The 19886-nt window shown below is 47.4% G+C and overlaps 2 protein-coding genes across 11 annotated transcripts in view; one reads left to right on the forward strand and one right to left on the reverse strand.

Moving 5' to 3' along the window:
• The window catches only part of CCDC120 (coiled-coil domain containing 120), a 42921-nt gene extending 38781 nt beyond the window's left edge, over positions 1-4140 (forward strand). For all 10 annotated transcript variants that reach the window (XM_081845230.1, XM_081845229.1, XM_081845227.1 and 7 more), the window contains exons 8-9: positions 240-344; positions 1230-4140. In XM_081845230.1, coding sequence (XP_081701356.1) covers positions 240-344; positions 1230-1959 — 835 coding nt within the window. In that variant the 3' untranslated portion in view covers positions 1960-4140. The remainder of the gene's footprint in view (positions 1-239; positions 345-1229) is intronic.
• Positions 4141-9884: 5744 nt separating this feature from the next.
• Positions 9885-18766, reverse strand: PRAF2 (PRA1 domain family member 2). Its single transcript, XM_081845679.1, has 3 exons — positions 18557-18766; positions 13521-13738; positions 9885-11409 (listed from the first exon to the last, which is right to left on the reverse strand). Exons 1-3 carry the CDS (start codon positions 18733-18735, stop codon positions 11270-11272), a joined length of 537 nt encoding a protein of 178 aa, XP_081701805.1. The 5' UTR covers positions 18736-18766; the 3' UTR covers positions 9885-11269.
• Positions 18767-19886: the final 1120 nt, after the last annotated feature.

Here is a 19886-nt window from a genome sequence, read left to right on the forward strand (position 1 = left end):
GGTCCCTTTACCTTTACCTTTACTGGTGTTTTCTGCAAGCAGAACTGAACTACTTGTAACTCAGCTTCTTAGAGCTAGCACATACCTGCTTGGAAGCGGAAGATGTTCATGGGATTACAGTTCACGTATTACAGTTCGCACACACACACACACACATGTGAGCATGTACACAGTGGTGTACATGGGTGCAGAACGGGACTGGCTCTTTTAGGAATTATTTTGTCTTCGCTTGTTTTCAGCCCAAGCCGCACGCTCCCCAGGAGTGCTTCCAGCTTCGAGGGCCGGAGTGTGCCTGCAACCCCCGTGTTGGCAAGAAGCGCTTGCACAGGTGGCCACCAGTTCAGGTAGGCAAAATGCTGGGTTTCCACCCACAGCGGCTGGATGTGAGGTTGGGCTGGAGGCAGACTGGGGTGGGGGTGTATGTGGAATTTGTGAGAAGTTTAGCTGATCATAATCAGTGCTTTTTCTCTAGGGGGGCGTGCTGGGGTACACATACCCCTAAACATTTTGTGAATCTACGTTTGGCCTCATAGAGGGGCAGTATTTCAATATGAGTAGGAAAATGAGAATACCCCTAAACATTTTTTTAGAAAGAAAAAAACACTGATCATAATTATTATTACAAGATAAGAAAGTCACATTTTATAGATGTCTTTATAATTATAGACCTACTACATTCTAACAGTCACCAAATTGACATCTAAATCATTCTGTGTTAAAGTAAACTTTAACCTCATGTGATACAGCTATAAATACATTATAAAATGTTATATTAAATATTGTTTTAAGTTTCTGTATCGTAAATTATTATAACTGCAGCACTGAAAAGGCTTTAAATAATTCTAGTTGATGTTCTCGTTTCATATATTTAATAAAGGGGGATCTTTCTCTACCTGTATGTTTGCCTTTAACAGACTGTTCTGTTAATTGAGTCATAGTGGCAACAAATTTTATTAAGCCATTCTTGTTGTATTGGAACCACTGGAATATGCCATTTCAATATTTTGGCAACTGTTAACAAAGCCCCATCTAAATTAGAATGTTCTGATCTCACATCTTCCTTTAAGATACCCTAGAAGAATTATCAGAGAGTATGCGATACACCTGTTTTACCCCGGATAATTATTGCATGACTGCCAAACCCGTTACTTTCTCCTCACATCTTCAACAGATTCCACAAACATCTGGAATGGCTTCTCTTGACACTTCTCTCTCTTTCTCTGTCTCAGGTCCGAGGCTCCAGCTCTGCACCCCCGGCAATGGTCAGGCAGCCATGACTCCCAGCTCGGACCCCCAAGCCGCGACACCAGCGCTGACCGGGCCTCCCTCTTTGCCGCTCGGACCCGTCGCAGCAACAGCTCAGAAGCCCTGATTGAGCGGGCCCCTTCGGATGACCCTCTGTTCCCCGCTGCGCCCCCTTTTAAAAGTGCGGAGGCCCTGACCCCTTCCATCTCTGGTCGCAACCCTCGGCCCCCTTACAACGACCTCCTTCTGGACTACTACCTGGAACGCAGGTGCTGGGGCGGCGGCGACCACCTTTCGCGCCGGGACGGCCCCCCCCAGCTGGAGTGGGGGGCCTTTCCCGATAGCCCGCTTCAGCGCCGAGCCCGGCCGGCTGCCCGCACCAAATCCTGCGGCCCGCTGTTGCCCCCCCAGTCCCGGGAGGTCGGTTATGGGCCCCCTCAGCCCCCTCAGCGCAACTTCCACAAAGCCCTGGCCCTGGAGGGACTCCGGGACTGGTACCTGCGCAACGCCGGAGTCAGCCAGCGGGGGGCGCTGGAGAGACGGGGACCCTCGCACCCCAGCCACCAGCCGCTCCGCGGTTACTATGAGCCAGCTGCTGCCAACCCTGAGACGGGCTACTATGGGGCGCCAGGGGGGCTGCCCCACTCAGTGAGCTACGCCGGGCAGCCGCTATATGGCAGGTATGGGGCACGACTGCACTATTTGCCCCGGTAACTGCATCCGCCCCGTTCATCCTGCTTGCCTAACGCCCGACCCCCTAGCACCGCTTCCGGAGAGTCTGTCTGTCTGTCTGTCTGTCTGTCTTTCTGCTCTCTTTTTTTTTCTTCGGGCACTTCCACCATGCTGCACTTTTCCCCAGCTGCTTGGGAATTCTTGTGCTTTGTTTTCTGTTGTTGTTTCTCCCCACCCACTAAAAGTGCATTATTGGGGGGGGTTTGGGGGGTGAAGGAGCACCCTTTTGTTGCTACCTCTTGGTCCATTTCCGGAGGATTTGTAGGGGATCAATTGAGCGGCCAAGGGGCTGGAGTTTGGGGTGGACTGTCATGGGATGAAAGGAAGATATCTATACTTCTTGCTGTGTTCCTCCTTGCCTAATTCTCGTCTTCTTCTTCTTTTTCTCTCTCTCCCTCCCTTCCGCCTTTTGATGCCCTGCTATGCCCTCTCAAGACCCTTTGGGGAACTGCTTTACATAGATGACTCTGCTGGCCTCTACAGCTTGGACTCCACAGAGCAGCCACCCCCGGGGACATTGGTCTAACCCCCCCACTCTGCTTTTTTCCCCCAAGGGGAAATGGAGTTTGGTCTCTCTTTCTTTTCTTCGCTGGTGCCTCGTGTGTGCGTGTGTTACACCATGTTGGGGGGGGCGGGAATTCCCTGCTGGCAGGGTTTATATACTATATCTATATATCTGTGTGTGTATGTGTGTGAGAGAGAGAAATTGAGAGTGTGAAGGGGGGTTGTTGCATGTCACACTGGACACACAACTTTGGGGAGGCCAAGGATGCCTCTCCAGTTCTTCCTACACATTATTAAACTTTTCCCATTTGAGATTTTTTTTAGGGGGGATATGTATTTACTGTACCCCACTGCCACTCACTCCCCCACAAAGGGTTTAACTGCTGCAGGTTGCACCCTCTTGTGTTCCCAAGGAGTGGTGCAACATTTCTGCCCTGGTGCTGTGGGTCAGGGTGTGGCGTTTTCAACCCGAGATCCTGGAATGTATCGTGGAGGGGTGTGCAGATGTTTCTTGGGGGGGCCAAAGGCTGCATAGCGCAGACCGTGGAATTTCAGTTCTCTTTAAAAATATCCGGAAAAGGGGGAAATAATCTACACCCACCTCACACACACACACCCTTGAGCAATCCCCCTGCCCACTTCTGACAAGGGGTGTTGTGGGGGAGACTTTTGCAGAAAAGGGAAATGCAAGCTCCTTAAAAAAAAAAAAAAAAAACTCCAGCTGCTTCCTGGCAGGTGAAACTAGGATGGGTGCTATAGGATGAGAGTTCTTGCTTTCAGTTCATCTCAAATCGAAGGTGAGGAACATGTCTCTCTCTGCCCCCCCCCCCCCCCGGTTGTTGCCCAGAGGTTGTTGCATAACAGTGACCCATGGCTTTGCTGCCTGGGACTTAAGGGAGTTGGGAACCCAACAAGACCTTTGAGGGCCACAGGCTTAGTGCCCCAACTATTAAAAAAATTATGTAGAAAGGGGGGGGTTGTCAGAAGCTACCGGCTGAAACGGCCGCCCGTTATGGTGGCTGTGGGAACCGCGGGGGTTTCTGTTACAGCTGCGAGTGCGAAATTTGACTCGGTCCGTGGGCGAGTGTGGCTCCCACGGGAAAACAGGCAGGCAGACTTTTCACATGTGGGAAGATCTCTGTAAACATGGGTGTTTGCCACACAGCAGCCCCAGTGTGCAGCGCTGCCTGTCCCATGTCTAAAAAGCACAGGCAGAGAGACCCCTTCATGAACCCCATTCAACCATGCCACTGCCCCCCCCCCGCAATGTTATGAAGAAAACAAAACCCCTTGCTTTCATTTAAAAGCTTTTTTAAAAAATGTGATGGTTTTTCCTCTTCACAGCTGCACAACAAGTGGTCACGTCGTTTAATAATCTCAGTTTTTGCCCACTGAATCCAGATCATATTTGGGGACAGGGGCGGGGTAAGGGAGGGGGTGGGGTGAAGGAGGGAGAAAGGAGGGCTCTTCTCCCCACCCCCACCCCTCTCGCCACTTCCCTCTGTGACGGACCAAGGTTCACAGCAGCAGAGTCACTGTCTTGCGTGTCTTTTTAATATTCACTGCTGTACAGATTGTATATTGGGGGCCTGAATGTAAAACTGAGCACTGTGCATATGAAATGAGAAAGGGTTTCTATAATAAAGATTGTAAAGGCGAGTGAGGCTGTTTTGTGTGCTGGCTTCAGGTACCGAGTCGAAGTGTCGTGTGTTCTTGGTGCAAACAACATGCCACAGGAGGAGAGAGCAGACAGGGAAATCCACTCCTGGCCCTCTGGATTCTGTTTTGCTCTGCATTAATTGGGAACGGCTACTCTTTCCTGGTTCTATACATAGAGTCACTAAGAGAGCAATCAGAATTTTCCCCCGGTGCGCCGAGAGACAAAGTGGGGCGTCCACCTTGACTGAACAGGCTTAAGAGGAGCAACTAGCTCCTAATGACTTGACCAGTGTAAAAATTCGGAAAGTTTTTAGTTCATAGGTATCATACCCTTCAATATCCCATTTTCTTTGAGCCATGCTCTCGTGTGAGATTGTGGTTTCCTCTGGGACATGTTGGGGGGGGTATGAGATGTATCCACCCCCCCCCCCGTGGGCTGTGTGATTAGTTTACCCTCCCTGCCACACACACTTATCTTGTTCTTGATGTCCTCAAAAGTAGGTTGGTTGTGGCCCCAACACCAAAAGTATTCTCTGGTGTGTAAATCCTTCACTTGTAATTGCTATGCTTGGTGAAAACTCTGTAATTACTCAACGGGCAGAGGAAAAACTGCACCTGCACCGAAATTGCCGCACACACTTCCAGCCCTTCCTCAACATATTGCAAGAGTCCCCCTGCAACAAAATGTTGCAGCGTGCTCTCACTTCTTGGCAAAAGTGCTCCCTTTTCTTCAACGGGCCATTCTACTAGTGGAAGGACCATACCCAGAATGGTAGCTAGGTGACCGTGCACACCTGGCAGAACCATCCAGATTGCGGCGCCTAAAGGTAAAGGGACCCCTGACAGTTAGGTCCAGTCGTTACCGCCTCTGGGATTGTGGCGCTCATCTCGCTTTATTGGCTGAGGGAGCCGGCGTACAGCTTCCGGGTCATGTGGCCAGCATGACTAAGCCGCTTCTGGTGAACCAGAGCAGCGCACGGAAATGCCGTTTACCTTCCCGCCGGAGCAGTACCTATTTATCTACTTGCACTTCATGCTTTCGGACTGCTAGGTGGGCAGGAGCAGGGACCGAGCAACGGGAGCTCACCCCGTCGCGGGGATTCGAACCGCCAACCTTCTGATCGGCAAGTCCTAGGCTCTGTGGTTTAACCCACAGCGCCGCCCGTGTCCTAGCTATGGACAAATTAGCTCTTTTTATCACCTCTCCTCCAAACCCCACCCCTCCACCCATTCACTCTTTATTGAAAACCTTTTCTTAAGAGGCAATAATCAATATTTTTATTTGTAGACATATTTATGGACATATTTTAAAGCCTATTTTGCTCCCCCTCCTCACCTGTGCCTGTCCTGACCATAGCTCAGTGGAGGTACAACTGTTTTGCATGCAGAAGGCTGCTGATTTAATCCCCTGCATTTCCAGGTAGGGCTGCAAATCCTAGAGAGCTGTGACCAGTCAGTGTAGACACTGGGAGACTAGATGAGCCAAGACTCGCAGGTCTCAATGTTCCTTAGGGCTTTCTCATCCACCTGGCCTGTTTTTCTGTATTTATTTTCCAGCTGATTAAACATTCAGCATGCTCGTTGCATTTTTTTTTGTGGGATTACCTACTCAAGGTTTTCCTCTCTCTTTTTGCGTTTCAGCAAACCTCAGAGTTTGCCGATTCCTCCCTCCTGGGCCCACATTTTGTGTCCGATCTTTGGCAGCACTCACCACCCAAGATCACTATTGGAGCAAACTGCTGTTGATTAAGATGCAAAAACAACTGTCTTAAGTAAAGCAACTCACTAATTCAAGTGTATAATCCAAAATAGTGTCGTGGTAAGCACCGTCCTTTATTTTCAAGGGTATGCAGAAATGTAAGAAATCCAGACATAATAGGTTGCAGTATATAGCTGCTTTTTTAAAAAATGCAAATATAACTCACACTTCTTTTTTCATGGCTGCATCCTGTCTGAACATGTGCACTGGATGAACTCTAGCAAACCCAAGCGCTGGGTGAAATTGAGTGAATGGGCTGGATCTAGAGTTTTTCGTCTGCCAGCAGAAGGGCTCCCTTGTTTGTGGAGGGGGCTGGGTTCCATGGAGCCACCTTGCTTGAGAAAGGGATCAGGACACGGATTTCAGCTGATTCCTCCCCACCAGGACTGTCTCCCATGCTATTTCTCACAAGCATTCCGAAGCAACTTTTTAGGAGGCTGCAGTAATAAGGAGGAATTGCCACTCCCTCCATGTGAGGCAAAACTCCACTGCACACAAACCAATGCCTTTCTCTTTCTTCTTGTTTTGTGCATCAAGTTCCATGTGTGGATCAGTTTCCAAAGCCGTCAATTTGCAATAGTGCATTTAAATACAATATTGAATTCTAGGAAGAGCCAGAGTAATAACAATTTAAACTTGACTCAATTAGTTTAATAATAATAATATTATTATTTGTACCCCGGCCATCTGACTGGGTTTTCCCTGCCACTCTGGGTGGCTTCCAACGAAGATTAAAAATACATTAAAATGTCACACATTAAAAACTTCTCTAAACAGGGCTGCCTTCAGATGTCTTCTAAATATCAGGTAGTTGTTTATCTTGTGACATCTGGTGGGAGGGCGTTCCACAGGGTGGGAACCACTACCGAGAAGGTCCTCTGCCTGATTCCCTGTAGCTTTGCTCCTCGCACTGAGGGAACTGCCAGAAGGCCCTCGGCGCTGGACCTCAGCATCCAGGGAGAACAATTGGGGTGGAGATGCTCCTTCAGGTATACTGAGCCGAAGCTGTTCAGGGCTTTAAAGGTCAGCACCAACACTTTGAACTGTGCTCGGAAATGTACTGGGAGGCAATGTAGGACTTTCAGGACCGGTGTTATATGGTCTCGGCAGCCGCTCCCAGTCACCAGTCTAGCTGCCGCGTTCTGGATTAGTTGTAGTTTCCGGGTCACCTTCAAAGGTAGCCCCACGTAGAGCGCATTGCAGTAGTCTAAGCGAGAGATAACTAGAGCATGCACCATTCTGGTGAGGCTGTCTGCGGGCAGGTCGGGTCTCAGCCTGCGTACCAGATGGAGCTGGTAGACAGCTGCCCGGACACAGAATTAACCTGCGCCTCCATGGACAGCTGTGAGTCCAAAATGACTCCCAGGCTGCGCACCTGGTCCTTCAGGGGCACAGTTACCCCATTCAGGACCAGGGAGTCCTCCACACCAGCCCGCCCCCTGTCCCCCCAAAACAGTACTTCTGTCTTGTCAGGATTCAACCTCAATCCATTAGCTGCCATCCATCCTCCAACTGCCTCCAGGCACTCACACAGGACCTTCACCGCCTTCACTGGTTCTGATTTAAAGGAGAGGTAGAACTGGGTATCATCTGCATATTGATGGACGCCCAGTCCAAGCCCCCTGATGATCTCTCCCAGCGGCTTCATGTAGATGTTAAAAAGCAGCAGTTATGAGCACTTCGCAATGCCCATAACTAGCCCTACAGTAGTACCTCGGGTTACGAACCTAATTCATTCCAGAGGTCCATTTTTAACCTGAAGCGTGCTTTTGCTAATGGGGCCTCCCGCTGCCGCCACACGATTTCCATTCTCATCCTGGGGCAAAGAAAGTTCGCAAACCAGAGCAACTACTTCCAGGTTAGTGGAGTTTGTAATGCAAAGCGTTTGTAACTCGAGGGACCACTGTATTTTGTTGGAAGTCCCAGAGATGTTGATAAGTATGCTTAAGGTAGCAACTACCTTAAGCTTTAGAAAGTTCATTTTGCTTCCTCAGTTGATGGCTGGCCTGCATTAAAGGCATCTGAGACAGACCTTTCATATCTCCTCAAGCACTGTGATTTTAAATTGGATTCACACTCATACAGGCATTTAGCCATCAAGGCTGAGAGAACAGAGAGATGCATCCTGACCCAACTTCTACTGCAGTGTTCCTAGAGTGTGCTCCAATTGGGAGAAAATTAACCTTTTCACAAATTGCAGTTCCTCAGAAAATACTGTGGGGAAGTTTGCAATTATAATATAGGAAAATAGCTCTTAGTTGTGGTTATCAAATGCTGTATCCCATTAAGTCAAGGATGTATGGCCACAAATGAGAGACTGCATGCTTTGGATAGGAGGTCCCTAATGAAATAATTGGCAGGACCCGCTGAAACTGCTGGGTTGACGCGAACTCCCTGCAGACCTGGGAGAGCTGCTGACTGAATTTCATCAGATGGGACGCAGTTTCTGATTTGTCTACTTTTGTTTTTAAGCCCACATTGTCATAGTCAACCTGTGACAACTTGTTGGTTAGTGCCATGTGTTTTCTTAATCCTCTGTAAAACAAATTTGAGGACTGGGGTGGGGTTTAGTGTTGGAAAGCAGGTCCTGAAAATACTGTGCGCTGCCTGGGGGATAAAAGGGTTAATGAAGGAAGCCTCTGCTGTTAAGTTCAAAATGACTTTTAAAGCTTTGGCCCTGTATACCTTGTATACACCCCCATCATTCAGCCCAGACAGGGAGATTCAGCACCAAGGGCCTTCTGGTGGTTCCCTCACTGTGAGAAGTGAAGGTACAGGGAACCAGGCACAGGGCCTTCTTGGTAGTGGCACCCACCCTATGGAATACCCTTCCATCAGATGTCAAGGAAATAAACAACTATCTGACTTTCCTGAGACATCTGAAGTCAGCCCCGTATAGAGAAGTTTTTAATGTCTGAGGTTTTTAGTATTTTGTGGGAAGCTGCCCAAAGTGGCTGGGGCAGCATATAAATATTATTATTCTACTCAGTCCAACTGACCTCACCCTTAGCAAGCTGGCCCCAAGGAATAGGAAGAAAAGAATGGGTGCCCAACCACACTCCCAGGAAGGAGGGGACAAGACTGACTTCACCATTAGGCAGGGCGAGGTGAGCAGGTTTTGGGTGCCATGAAAGCAACTTGTTATGGAATAACTTTGTGGGATATTCTGACTCCGGGTGCCAAAATAACTTGGCTGGCCCTGGGAGCTATGTGGCTGGACTCAGGGAGGGGAGACATTTGCTGATCTGCCATGGGCAGCAAAACATCTTGGACCAGTTCTGAACACAGGAAGAACCCTGAGGGATCAGGCCAAGAGCTGATCCTGACCTCAGAGTGGCCAACTTCTGGAATCCTACAGGTTCCCCAGCTGTGACGTAAGAAAAGACCTTTGAGCACTGGCAAGTGTTGTAGAAATATTTAGTTGTATTAATCAGCTGGCACTGCTGTCGAGCACACAGATGGCTGAAACCAAAGCACAACCTATGGAGAGAGCCAAGAAAGGACTCCTTCAGCTATGGATTCCTGGTCTTATACATACAGGGCTGGATTCAGCGAAACAGATACACTAGCAGGAACCAGCACAAAGAGTTCTGCTAGCATAACAGGCCTTGTCCTCCTAAATTGGTTCAGGGGACTGTTCGAGAACCCCTAGAAGAACGGGCAGGGGGAGGAGAGGGAAGATTGTCCCGTCCGGCAAGCAGAAATGTTTGCTGGCACAAAACAATCAAATTAGCACACAGTTTAATCGAGGGGCACATTGGCAGAAGGGTCATGAATCGGGCAAGAGAGATTGAAGGAATCCACTGCTGGGCATAGGGCTCCAGTAAAAGGAGGCGCGATTCATGGAGGTTGCAATGGTTGTGCTTGCTTTTTCTTTCCTCATACACACAAAATTGAGAGGTACAGAGGCAGCCACCTTCCCTTCACACACACACACACACACACACACACAGAGAGAGAGAGAGAGAGAGACTTAGTGATTAAGTCATTTTGTCAATCAATAACATTTTTTTAACAAAAAAAGTGCCATACAGAGGGTTTTGAAACTGATTTCCTCCCATTACCCAAGAAATGCAAACTGCATATAGAAGAAATGGAGAGATACAATATTTGAACCCCTTGGACAGTTATTAATTTTGGCAATGCTTGTAGAATCTCCAAGCTCCTTCATTTTATTAAAACATCCTACCCTTCAGCTACATCTCTTAAAGACACACTACACCAGGGTTTGGTCCATTCTCTGAAGTTTTGAATACTATAAGGACTCCGCAAAAGACAAGGAGTCAAACTCTGCCTGATTGGTCTCTGGAAACGGCTAGACAAGCCTCTTCTGCTCCTCTTAAGAACCTCTCGCCCTTTGCCTGCGGGTTCCCTCTGCAGAGCGGAATGTATAGGTTGCTACACAGCTTCTGAACTTTGGAGTGTCCTTTCCACACAATGCATAAGATAAGGGAAGCCCACAGGGTTAATGAATTACTAGCCCAATGGCCAGAGACATGTGAGCTGTAGTTCAAGAAAGGCTCCCCATTTCTGACCTAGCTAGAGCTTCTTCAAAATTACTTTTCCCCTTTCCTCCATCCAATCCGAACTCTTGCCTAATCTCCCTTTTCTGAAAACAAGAGGCCAGGTGTTCTACAGAAGAGCAGCTTTCTGCAGGCCCCACCTCCCTCTAGCTGCAATGTGGGGATCAAATACTGAGTTGCACAACATGGCTGTTGAAAGGAGTACATGCTGTAGGTGGAGCACTTGGGAGTGTTTGGAGCTGCTATATAAATGCTAAGTAATGCTATACTAGTAAATACTAAAGTTCGCCCGCGCTTGGAATAATTAGAACGAGGCTCCCTTTTAATTGGTTGGCTGGCTACTGTTCTTTGCTCTAGGATCAAGTCCTGATCCTTGGGTCGTTTGTTTTTTTAAATGTGTCTAGGCATACTACAGTCTAACATTTTACACCAGTTGTTTTTTTTTATAAAAAAGATAATACAGTCTTGTCTTTCATAAATCTTATTTTCAGCTTCTTCTCCCTTTCTCATGCACTGGAACCCTTTTAAACTTAAACAGGTAAAGAGTCCCAGTACTTAATACTTAACAGCCAGTAAGAAATACTACCTTGGTTTCCACTCTATTTGCTGTTCCCCTTCTACTCTGCTATCAAGCCTCATTCATTGGGGACAGGGAGTCCCAATGGCCATCTGCTCTGATCCACAGGACACAGGCCGCCTTTTGCATGAGCTCATAGCTGGGCCGCTAGGTTGGGTTAAGTGAACAGACAGCACACAGGCTAGGGATCAGAGAGGGGGAAAGTGAACAGTCAATGGAAGGAAGGTAGCATATTTCCAAAGGGAAAAGGGAGAATTAAAAGGGAATCATCTAGGATCCGGCTTCCTGTTCCTGTCCTAGAGCTTCCAGGAGCAGACCCATGGGAGTGCGCTTGAGTCCGATGCTCTCTATCTTGTTCTCAATCTTGTTTTTGAGGTTCCGGAGACGCAGGGAGGCATGGATGAGAGTCACTGCAGTGGAGAAAGGGTCAGGGGAGGTAGAAGGGTGAAATAAATAAATTAAGGTCTTACGTATATAATAAAGGTTCATAAATGTACCAGGCAAACACATACATAGATATATAGGCCACAGGTCTGAAGCTCCACAGGAGAGCAGCCATGGAGCCATTTTGACTCCCAGGCTGACCAGGTGTTTTTTCTGCAAGGTCAAATGGAAGAGCCTCCCCATTGTCTTTTCCTTCACAAATGCTGCCTTAAGGGTATGTCTGTGTATGAATAAGGTGAGCCTGTAACTTGGCTCAGGAACTAAGTACTTATAATTACAAAAGACTGGCCAGGCTCCCCAGGGTATCAGTCCAGTAAGCATTAACAGGTAACTTGCCAGACAGAAGGTAAACAACCCACTCAGATTTCTGCTTTAGCCCGCCCTTTCTGTGATGTAGGTATGATGTATCTGGGGTGATGGTCTTTGACTCCAAGGTGGGCAATTTAAAATGTCTATATAAGGGTGGGCACATCTTGGTTCTGGGTCTTCCTCCTCCTCCTGTGTGTGAAGGGGGCTGTTACAACAGTTCAATCAAGATCAGGCTTACTAGCTGCTTTGCTTCTCAATATTCTCTGGTTGGCCTCTGTTTTTTTCCTCCGGCTGATGGAGAACCTACAAAGGACTCTATAAGGACTCTTGAATCCCCCATAAGGGAATAAGGGCAGATTTTCGTTTATTACAAGGGAATTGAAGTGTTAGAGGCAAAACATGGAAAAAGAAATAACTTATGTTCTCCTGCTACAGATCTCTTCCTTCAAGAAGGGAAGCATGTACTAGAAGGGACTAGCACCCTGAGAGCCAGGGGAGTTGCAGGCAGTTCCAAAGGAAGAATCAGGTCAGTCCCCCAGGTCATCATCAAAGCAACCATGCCAAAAACAACCTATTAAAAGAAAGCTTCCTGCAGACACAATAAAAAAATACTATAAAATAAAATGCTGAAAGCAAAATAAACTAAGTGAAAAGAGCAAAATTGCATGATTCCTCTTAAACTGGATGGCTCTTTCTGCATTTTTAATAATTGTGCATACTTGATTCTGGATAAAGGAAGGAGCCATGCAGATCACAGAAGCCCCACGACTGGCTCCTACTCGTCAAAAGATTTCCGCCGTTGTGCCAAACACTTTCGAGCTTAACTTCTCAACCACCAGCACTACAACCTTACTTTTTTTAAAAAGTGAAAGCTGAGAGACTCTGTACTTAATACAACATGATGTAGGTTTTCTGGGCTCCAGCAGCATTGCAACATACACTGAGCCCTAACTATATCATGGAAACACCGCTGGGGAGAACTGATCGGTGTGTAAATATAGGACATTTTGTCTTACTTACATATTACAGAAAGAAGCGTCTGAGCATCAACCTAGCCTTGGTCTTTGTAGAACTAACAAAAGTCAGACTGGAATACAGATTAACACCAACCTTCAATCAACCATGACAGCTGTTCAATGAACAAATTTAATAGCCATGCAGTGATGCAACTTGTTTTGATGTTCAGGCAACTTACCCAGTTGCATGTAGGAAGGTTTGTCTTCAATCTACCTACGTGGAGGTTTGTGCAGAATGTGGGGTCCAGCACATTTGGGAGGTAGACCCCTGAGCACCGGGGCTTTTTGCAGAGGCTGTGTGTTTTCAGATTCATCTGAACCTCTATGAGAACTAGAGGGTTTTTTTTATTTTAAGCGAAAGCTAAGATACTGTGGTTTCCTACATATCCACATTCAGTCCCACAGATTGAGGTATGTGTGGGTATGTATGAATACTTTCAAGGATTGTATGAAATGTATGTTTGTATATTCGTAACATGTATATATTAATGTTGAATTGTTTTAATAATAATAAATTATTCAAAAAATAAATACTATGGTTTCCATGTCAGAATAGATTCTACTCAGGAATGGTCGGAGAATGCAAATTGTTCTGCTTATTGCACTACTGAATTATTCTATACTGAAGCTAAAGTTCCATGCAAACATTAACAGAGCACTAGATTTGCAAGATCTCAGCAACGAGACACAGCAATCACATTAACCTGGATGCTTCCATGCCACGTCTACTCCACTTCCCTTTCGGGACTTACACGTTATGGGCAGAGCGATGAAAAACAAGAAGGTGGCGGAGCCATCGAGAAGAGACACCAGAAAGTACGCCGAGCCGAGGATGGTAAGGAGGCAGGTGCCGGGGTAATTCCGCCGGAAGCGTCGCACGGGAGCCTTGTTTTCAGCCGCCCAGATGAAGCCCACAAAGATCAGCGTCACGAGAGCAGCGCTCAGCAGAGTCAACAAGGGGCGAAAGTACCTGCAAGGAAATGGGCAGGGTGGGAACTAGGAATGCAATGTCAATTCCATTCAGGGGTGCCTACTTGAATAAAATATTGGGGGGGCCCAGGTCAGCCCCACCCCGCACCACGGATCACATGACACAGTGCACAAACTCCATTTGAATGGCAATGCCCATCAACTTGGGGCAGGGCAGCCTCCTCAAATATTTTATTGTGGGGGCTGAAGCCCCCACAGGCCTCTAGGAGTTGGCTCCTATGATTCCATTTCAAGACAATATATCCTGTTAGCATGAGGTGGTCTTGTGGGCTGGTCCTTACTTTTAACACCCATTTTAAGTAGCAGCCTTTACTATTTGGCCAGAGAACTGTCATGGCGTGGGACACTGAAGGGTGGTGAAATGAATAAGGGCCTTTTTAGCTCTCATCCCCACCCCCTATCACCCTGTGGAATATTCCCCCTAAAGCAGCTTATCTGCCACTGACTTTAACATCTTTCCGGTACCACATCAATATTTTTCTTTTCTCCCAGACTCTTTCCTGATCACTGACTGTTGATTTGTCATTTTCCGGTGATTGTGCTGATATTACTGGGTGGTTGGGGAGTTTTAATTCCTGAGATTTAGTGTTTGATCACTTATAATGGTTGTTTATTTCTGCTTATTTTTATGGGATTTTGTATTTTGTTAGGTGCACTATATTTTTTGCCGTAATTTGCCTTAAAACCCTTTTTGCACAGGATGATGAACAAATGCATAGAAGACAGATCAATAAGCTTTGTTTACAAGAGATCACCACCAGTCCTGCTAAAAATAATGCAGATATCAGAGAACCTTGGCAGAAATGATTCTGCAACACTGATTCTGCTATTTCTCGCTCCTCTCAGGGCTAAATGGAACATTGCAGTCTCATTGCTGGTATATGTAGCTTTAGAGTCGCATCTAATCTAGGGTTGCCATATGTCCAGAATTTCCTGGACATAGCCGGTGTTCAGTCCTTGTAAACAGATTTCCGGGTGGAAATTGCTGAAATGTCTGGGAAAATCCGGCTGAATGGCAGTCAATGTCGGTAGTGTAGATTTTAGCAAATTTCATTAAAAATAGTTCCAAAACAAGTTCAACAACTTTGGGCAAAAAGGCCAAAAAAAAGGGGGGGGGGAACCTCAACAACTTGTCTGTCCAGATTTTCACTTTTTGAAATATGGCAACCCTAATCTAATCTCTGCTCTGTCGGAGTGTCTGCCATTCATCTCTCCTGCAAGGACATCCTTTCGGTCCTCTTAATAATCCATTCTGGATTTCACCATCCTGAACCATATGGTATCATCCACAACCTCACCGTTCACTTGGAAGGGATAATGTGACCTAGATGAACCTCAATCCTGGAAAATTCTCCTGTACTCAGAAGCCATGTTTCCAGCCCAATACCATTGTTATAAGAATTTTAAGGTCTCAAATATAGAATAAAGGTAAAGGTAAAGGTACCCCTGCCCGTACGGGCCAGTCTTGCCAGACTCTAGGGTTGTGCGCCCATCTCACTTAAGAGGCCGGGGGCCAGCGCTGTCCGCAGACACTTCCGGGTCACGTGGCCAGCGTGACAAGCTGCATCTGGCGAGCCAGCACAGCACACGGAACGCCGTTTACCTTCCTGCTATAAAGCGGTCCCTATTTATCTACTTGCACCCGGGGGTGCTTTCGAACTGCTAGGTTGGCAGGCGCTGGGACCAAACGACGGGAGCGCACCCCGCCGCGGGGATTTGAACCGCCGACCATGCGATCGGCAAGTGCTAGGCGCTGAGGTTTTACCCACAGCACCACCCGCGTCCCCAAATATAGAATAAATAATCATAAATGCACACATTTCTAAATATATGAACCATATATGGGAGAGCAATCCTGAAGCCATTTTGACTCTCCCAATGACCTCATATATTCCTCTGCAGTAAGGGAGGCAAATGGGGAAAGCCTTCCCGTTGTCTTTTTGCTTACAAATCCTGTCTTATGGGCGTATTTGTGTGTGAATAGGGTGAGCCTGTGACCTGGATCCAGGAACTAAAGTCTTAACCATCAGGAAAAAATGGCCAGACTGCCCAGGTAATACAATCAGTGACCATCATCAGGTATCCTGGCAAACAGAATTTCTGCTGGAGACCGCCTCCTTCTGTGATGCATGTACGGTGGAGGCTTTGGGGGGGGGTCTTGGGCTACAGGGTGGGTAATTTCAAAAGTCTATACAGTAGTACCTCGGGTTAAGTACTTAATTTGTTCTGGAGGTCCGTACTTAACCTGAAACTGTTCTTAACCTGAAGCACCACTTTAGCTAATGGGGCCTCCTGCTGCTGCCGCGCCGCCGGAGCACGATTTCTGTTCTCATCCTGAAGCAAAGTTCTTAACCCGAGGTAATATTTCTGGGTTAGCGGAGTCTGTAACCTGAGGTAATATTTCTGGGTTAGCGGAGTCTGTAACCTGAAGCGTATGTAACCTGAGGTACCACTGAATAAGGGCTTGTGCACCATTGTTCCGGATTCTCCTCCCTCCTGCATGTGGTGAGTGGGGACCCTGTTGAAACAGTTCCTTGAATAAAGATCAGGCCGCTTAGCTTCTCAATATACTCTGGATGGCCTCTGTTGTTTTCTCTTACCGATAGGGAACCCACTCAATATGGGCTCCGGAGTACCCCATAAGGGAAAGGGAGCAGTTTTTCGTAAAAGACTATATATGTCTACTGGGAAGTAAAAAGGTAAAGGTAAAGGGACCCCTAACCATTAGGTCCAGTCGTGGCCGACTCTGGGGTTGCGGTGCTCATCTTGCTTTATTGGCTGAGGGAGCCGGCGTACAGCTTCTGGGTCATGTGGCCAGCATGACTAAGCCGCTTCTGGCGAACCAGAGCAGCGCATGGAAATGTACCTTCCCACCGGAGTGGTACCTATTTATCTACTTGCACTTTGACGTGCTTTTGAACTGCTAGGTTGGCAGGAGCAGGGACTGAGCAACGGGAGCTCACCCCGTCGCGGGGATTCGAACCGCTGACCTTCTGATTGGCAAGTCCTAGGCTCTGTGGTTTAACTCACAGCGCCATCCGTGTCCCTACTGGGAAGTAAGTTCCAGTAAATTCCACGAGACCTACTCTCATGTAACTGTGTATAGGAGAGGGAATAAAGGATTGGGGGGTGGGGGAGCATGTTTGGAATCCTGAACTGCCCCCCCCCCCAACAATTTGACTGCTAAGAAACACAGGATCTTAGGCTCTTGCACTGACAACAGCTTCCTGGGGTTGGACTAAATGTGACCCTCCCAATTCTACAATTCTATGATCGGGCTCTGGGCTCAGTTTAAGAGAAGATAGATAGATAGATAGATAGATTCTTTATTGTCATTACACAAGTGCAACATTGCACAAGTGCAACGAAATTGGATGCCATCCCTTAAAAACAACAAAAGCAAAACAACAACAACAACCAAACAAACCACATTCCAGCCACACCCACACCCACACCCATCAAACTCCCAGGTCACACTATCGAGTTACAGCATTTAAGAAGGCCACAGCTCTTGGGTAGAAGCTATTTTTCAGTCTGTTTGTCCTTGACTTGATGTTTCTGTATCTCCTGCCAGAAGGCAGTAGTACAAACAGACTGTATCCCGGGTGAGATACATCCTGCAGGATATTGTTTGCTTTCCTAAGACAACGGGAACCGTACAGTTCTTCCAAAGATGGGAGGGGATGACCAATAATCCTTTGGAAGCCCTACTGCTTGTACTTAAGTGCTTGTACTTAGAGTACTTAGAGTTGCCTCCCTTTTTTACTGGGCCTGGTTGGCCACCCCTAAGCGTTTAACCACAGTCCCCCATACATGCAACCCTTTTCCCAGGTTGGAGAGGCGTCGTGGCCAAAAGCTTCAGCTTGCAATCTGTCATCTTACCGCTACAGGGACCGCAAGAGCAATAAATAAAATGAAAGGAAGTGAGGAGGGGAGGTTAGGAAAGAGGCGATTCCACCTTGCACATCTCTTTCCCCCTCCTACCCATAGGGATTTCTTTAATGGAGAATCAGCCTGCAGCCCTGTCCTATCGCGCTGGAATACAGTCCCCTTCGTCCCTTCTCCTCTGGCCACGTTGGCTGCCCCTGATGGGAGTTGGAGTCCAACAGCATCCAGCCGTGGTGACTCCTCCATCACCAATTTACAGCATCTGCAACCGTGGATACACAAAGGAGAGCCAAAACCATGGGAGTAGAGGGGGGGCAGGGAGGGGCAGCTGCCCCCCTAAATCAATAAAAATCAATTAAAATGCATAGCAAACTGAGGTTCTGCCCCAACAAAAGGCCTGCTCCCCCCCCCCCACAAAAATCCCAGCTATGCCCATGGACAAAGCCAGAACTTGCATTAAATCCAGTGCCGGATTTACGTATAAGCTAAACAAGCTATAGTTTAGGGCCCCACTCTCTTGGCCACTCCCCAAAAAATATACTTCTTCTTAATTGTATTTTACTATTAATATAGTTCTTCAGCTCAACAAATACATATTTTGTTATGTGCAAATGGCTTTAGATGCCTATTAGGTCCATAAATTACCATATAGCATGCATTCAACACAAAAAAAACCGCGACAATTTGTTGTTGTTGACAAAGGACAGCTGGACATATCAAGGGCCCCATTGCCTTTAGTAGCTTAGGGCCTCATCCAACCTCAATCCGGCCCCCAACTCAAGGCATTTGGGGCTTCCCCCTGGATTTAACCCGCTTCCACCCCGCTCCTCCTCCTTTGACCCCCCCCCCGTCTGGCCCCCGAGGATGCTGCGCGCGTCTTTCGGGCGTGCGGCCCCGGCGCCGGACTGACCCTCCGAGCAGCAGCCCCGCGCCCAGCGCCAGCAGGTAGTTGCTCTGGTAGTACAGCAGGTTGTTGACGACGCGGTTGTGCCAGCGCTGCAGGTCTCGCACGTCCGGCGGAGACAGCCGGCTGGAGCCCAGCAAGAAATCCTCCAGCGCCCGCACCGGCGGCAGCCGCACCTCGGACATCTTCGCTGGCGGGCGGCGGGGACGGGACTACCAGCCCCAGGATGCACCGCGGCGAGCACGGGCCTCGCCGCGGGGAGAGATGGGAATTGTAGTCCCGGGGGTGGGAACGGGGCTCGCATCCCGGGGCGCGTTTACGTATAAACTGATTACTGAACAAGTTATAGCTTAGGGCCCCACTCTCTTATGGCCCCCACCCCCCCAAAAAAAATAAAGGGGGAAAAGCACCTGGATGTACATTTCCAAAATATAAGATAAAAAACAAGTAAAATGAAACCCACATACAGCAACAGTGGCAAATGGCTTTAGATACCTATCAGGTCTATAAATTACCATGTAGCATATATTCAACACAAAAAACAGTGACAATTTCTTGTTGACCAAGGACAGCTGGACATACAAAGGGCCCCATTACCCTCAGTAGCTTAGGGCCTCATCAAATCTAAACCCAGCCCAGCTCACATCAGAGTTTGTTCGTTTCTTAAGATTTGTAATAAACAGTTTGTTCGTTTCTTAAGATTTGTAATAAACAGCTTGGTTTTAAAAAGGAAAATACCAAACAACAACAACAACAACAGATCCCCATCCTCACAGCCGGTTTACCGAAAGACAAAATAATAAATAGGGTTGCCATATGTCCGGACATTGCCAGAATATGGCAGTGGAAAACAGCACTTATGTGTCCGTGACAGTCTGGACCTATGGCAACCGAGGTTGGCAATGGCTTTTGGGGAGATTTTCCTTTAAAAAAAAAAAAAAGCTTTAAAATTGGATTAAAAAAAAAAAAATGCTCAAAAAAGCTATGAAATACTGAACTATAGTAACCCTACAATAACATCAAGAAAAACCCCACCATATTTTAAAACACGCACAAGTTTAGATTCTTGATTATTATTTTAAAGCTTTATTTTAAGACAAGCATAAAAGCACTTGCAGTTTGGGGTTGGTGGGGGGAATAAGAAGCAGCCGACTGTGATCAGGGCGCTTTGCACAGCATGTGCCACCGAGATCAGCCCAGCTTCCTCTGATGAAATGCATAGACTGCAGCTTTGCCATGCATTTAATGGGATTCCAGCAAACGTCAGTCAAACCGGACATCCAGCTCTATTGCCACTCTTTTATTGCCTTCCAGGAATTTTTATATTTTGGGTTCT

This window comes from Podarcis erhardii, assembly GCF_964252035.2.
Source record: "Podarcis erhardii genome assembly, chromosome: 17".
Taxonomy (NCBI): Eukaryota; Metazoa; Chordata; class Lepidosauria; order Squamata; family Lacertidae; genus Podarcis; species Podarcis erhardii.

Excerpts from the sequence above, each read along its gene's own strand:
- PRAF2 (XM_081845679.1), bottom strand. The coding sequence starts at position 18,735 with ATGTCCGAGGTGCGGCTGCCGCCGGTGCGGGCGCTGGAGGATTTCTTG. Across the intron at positions 13,739-18,556 it reads GCGGGGCTGCTGCTCGGAGG|GTACTTTCGCCCCTTGTTGA; the intron begins GTCAGTCCGGCG and ends ATTTCCTTGCAG. Across the intron at positions 11,410-13,520 it reads CATCGCTCTGCCCATAACGT|TGACTCTCATCCATGCCTCC; the intron begins GTAAGTCCCGAA and ends TCTCCACTGCAG.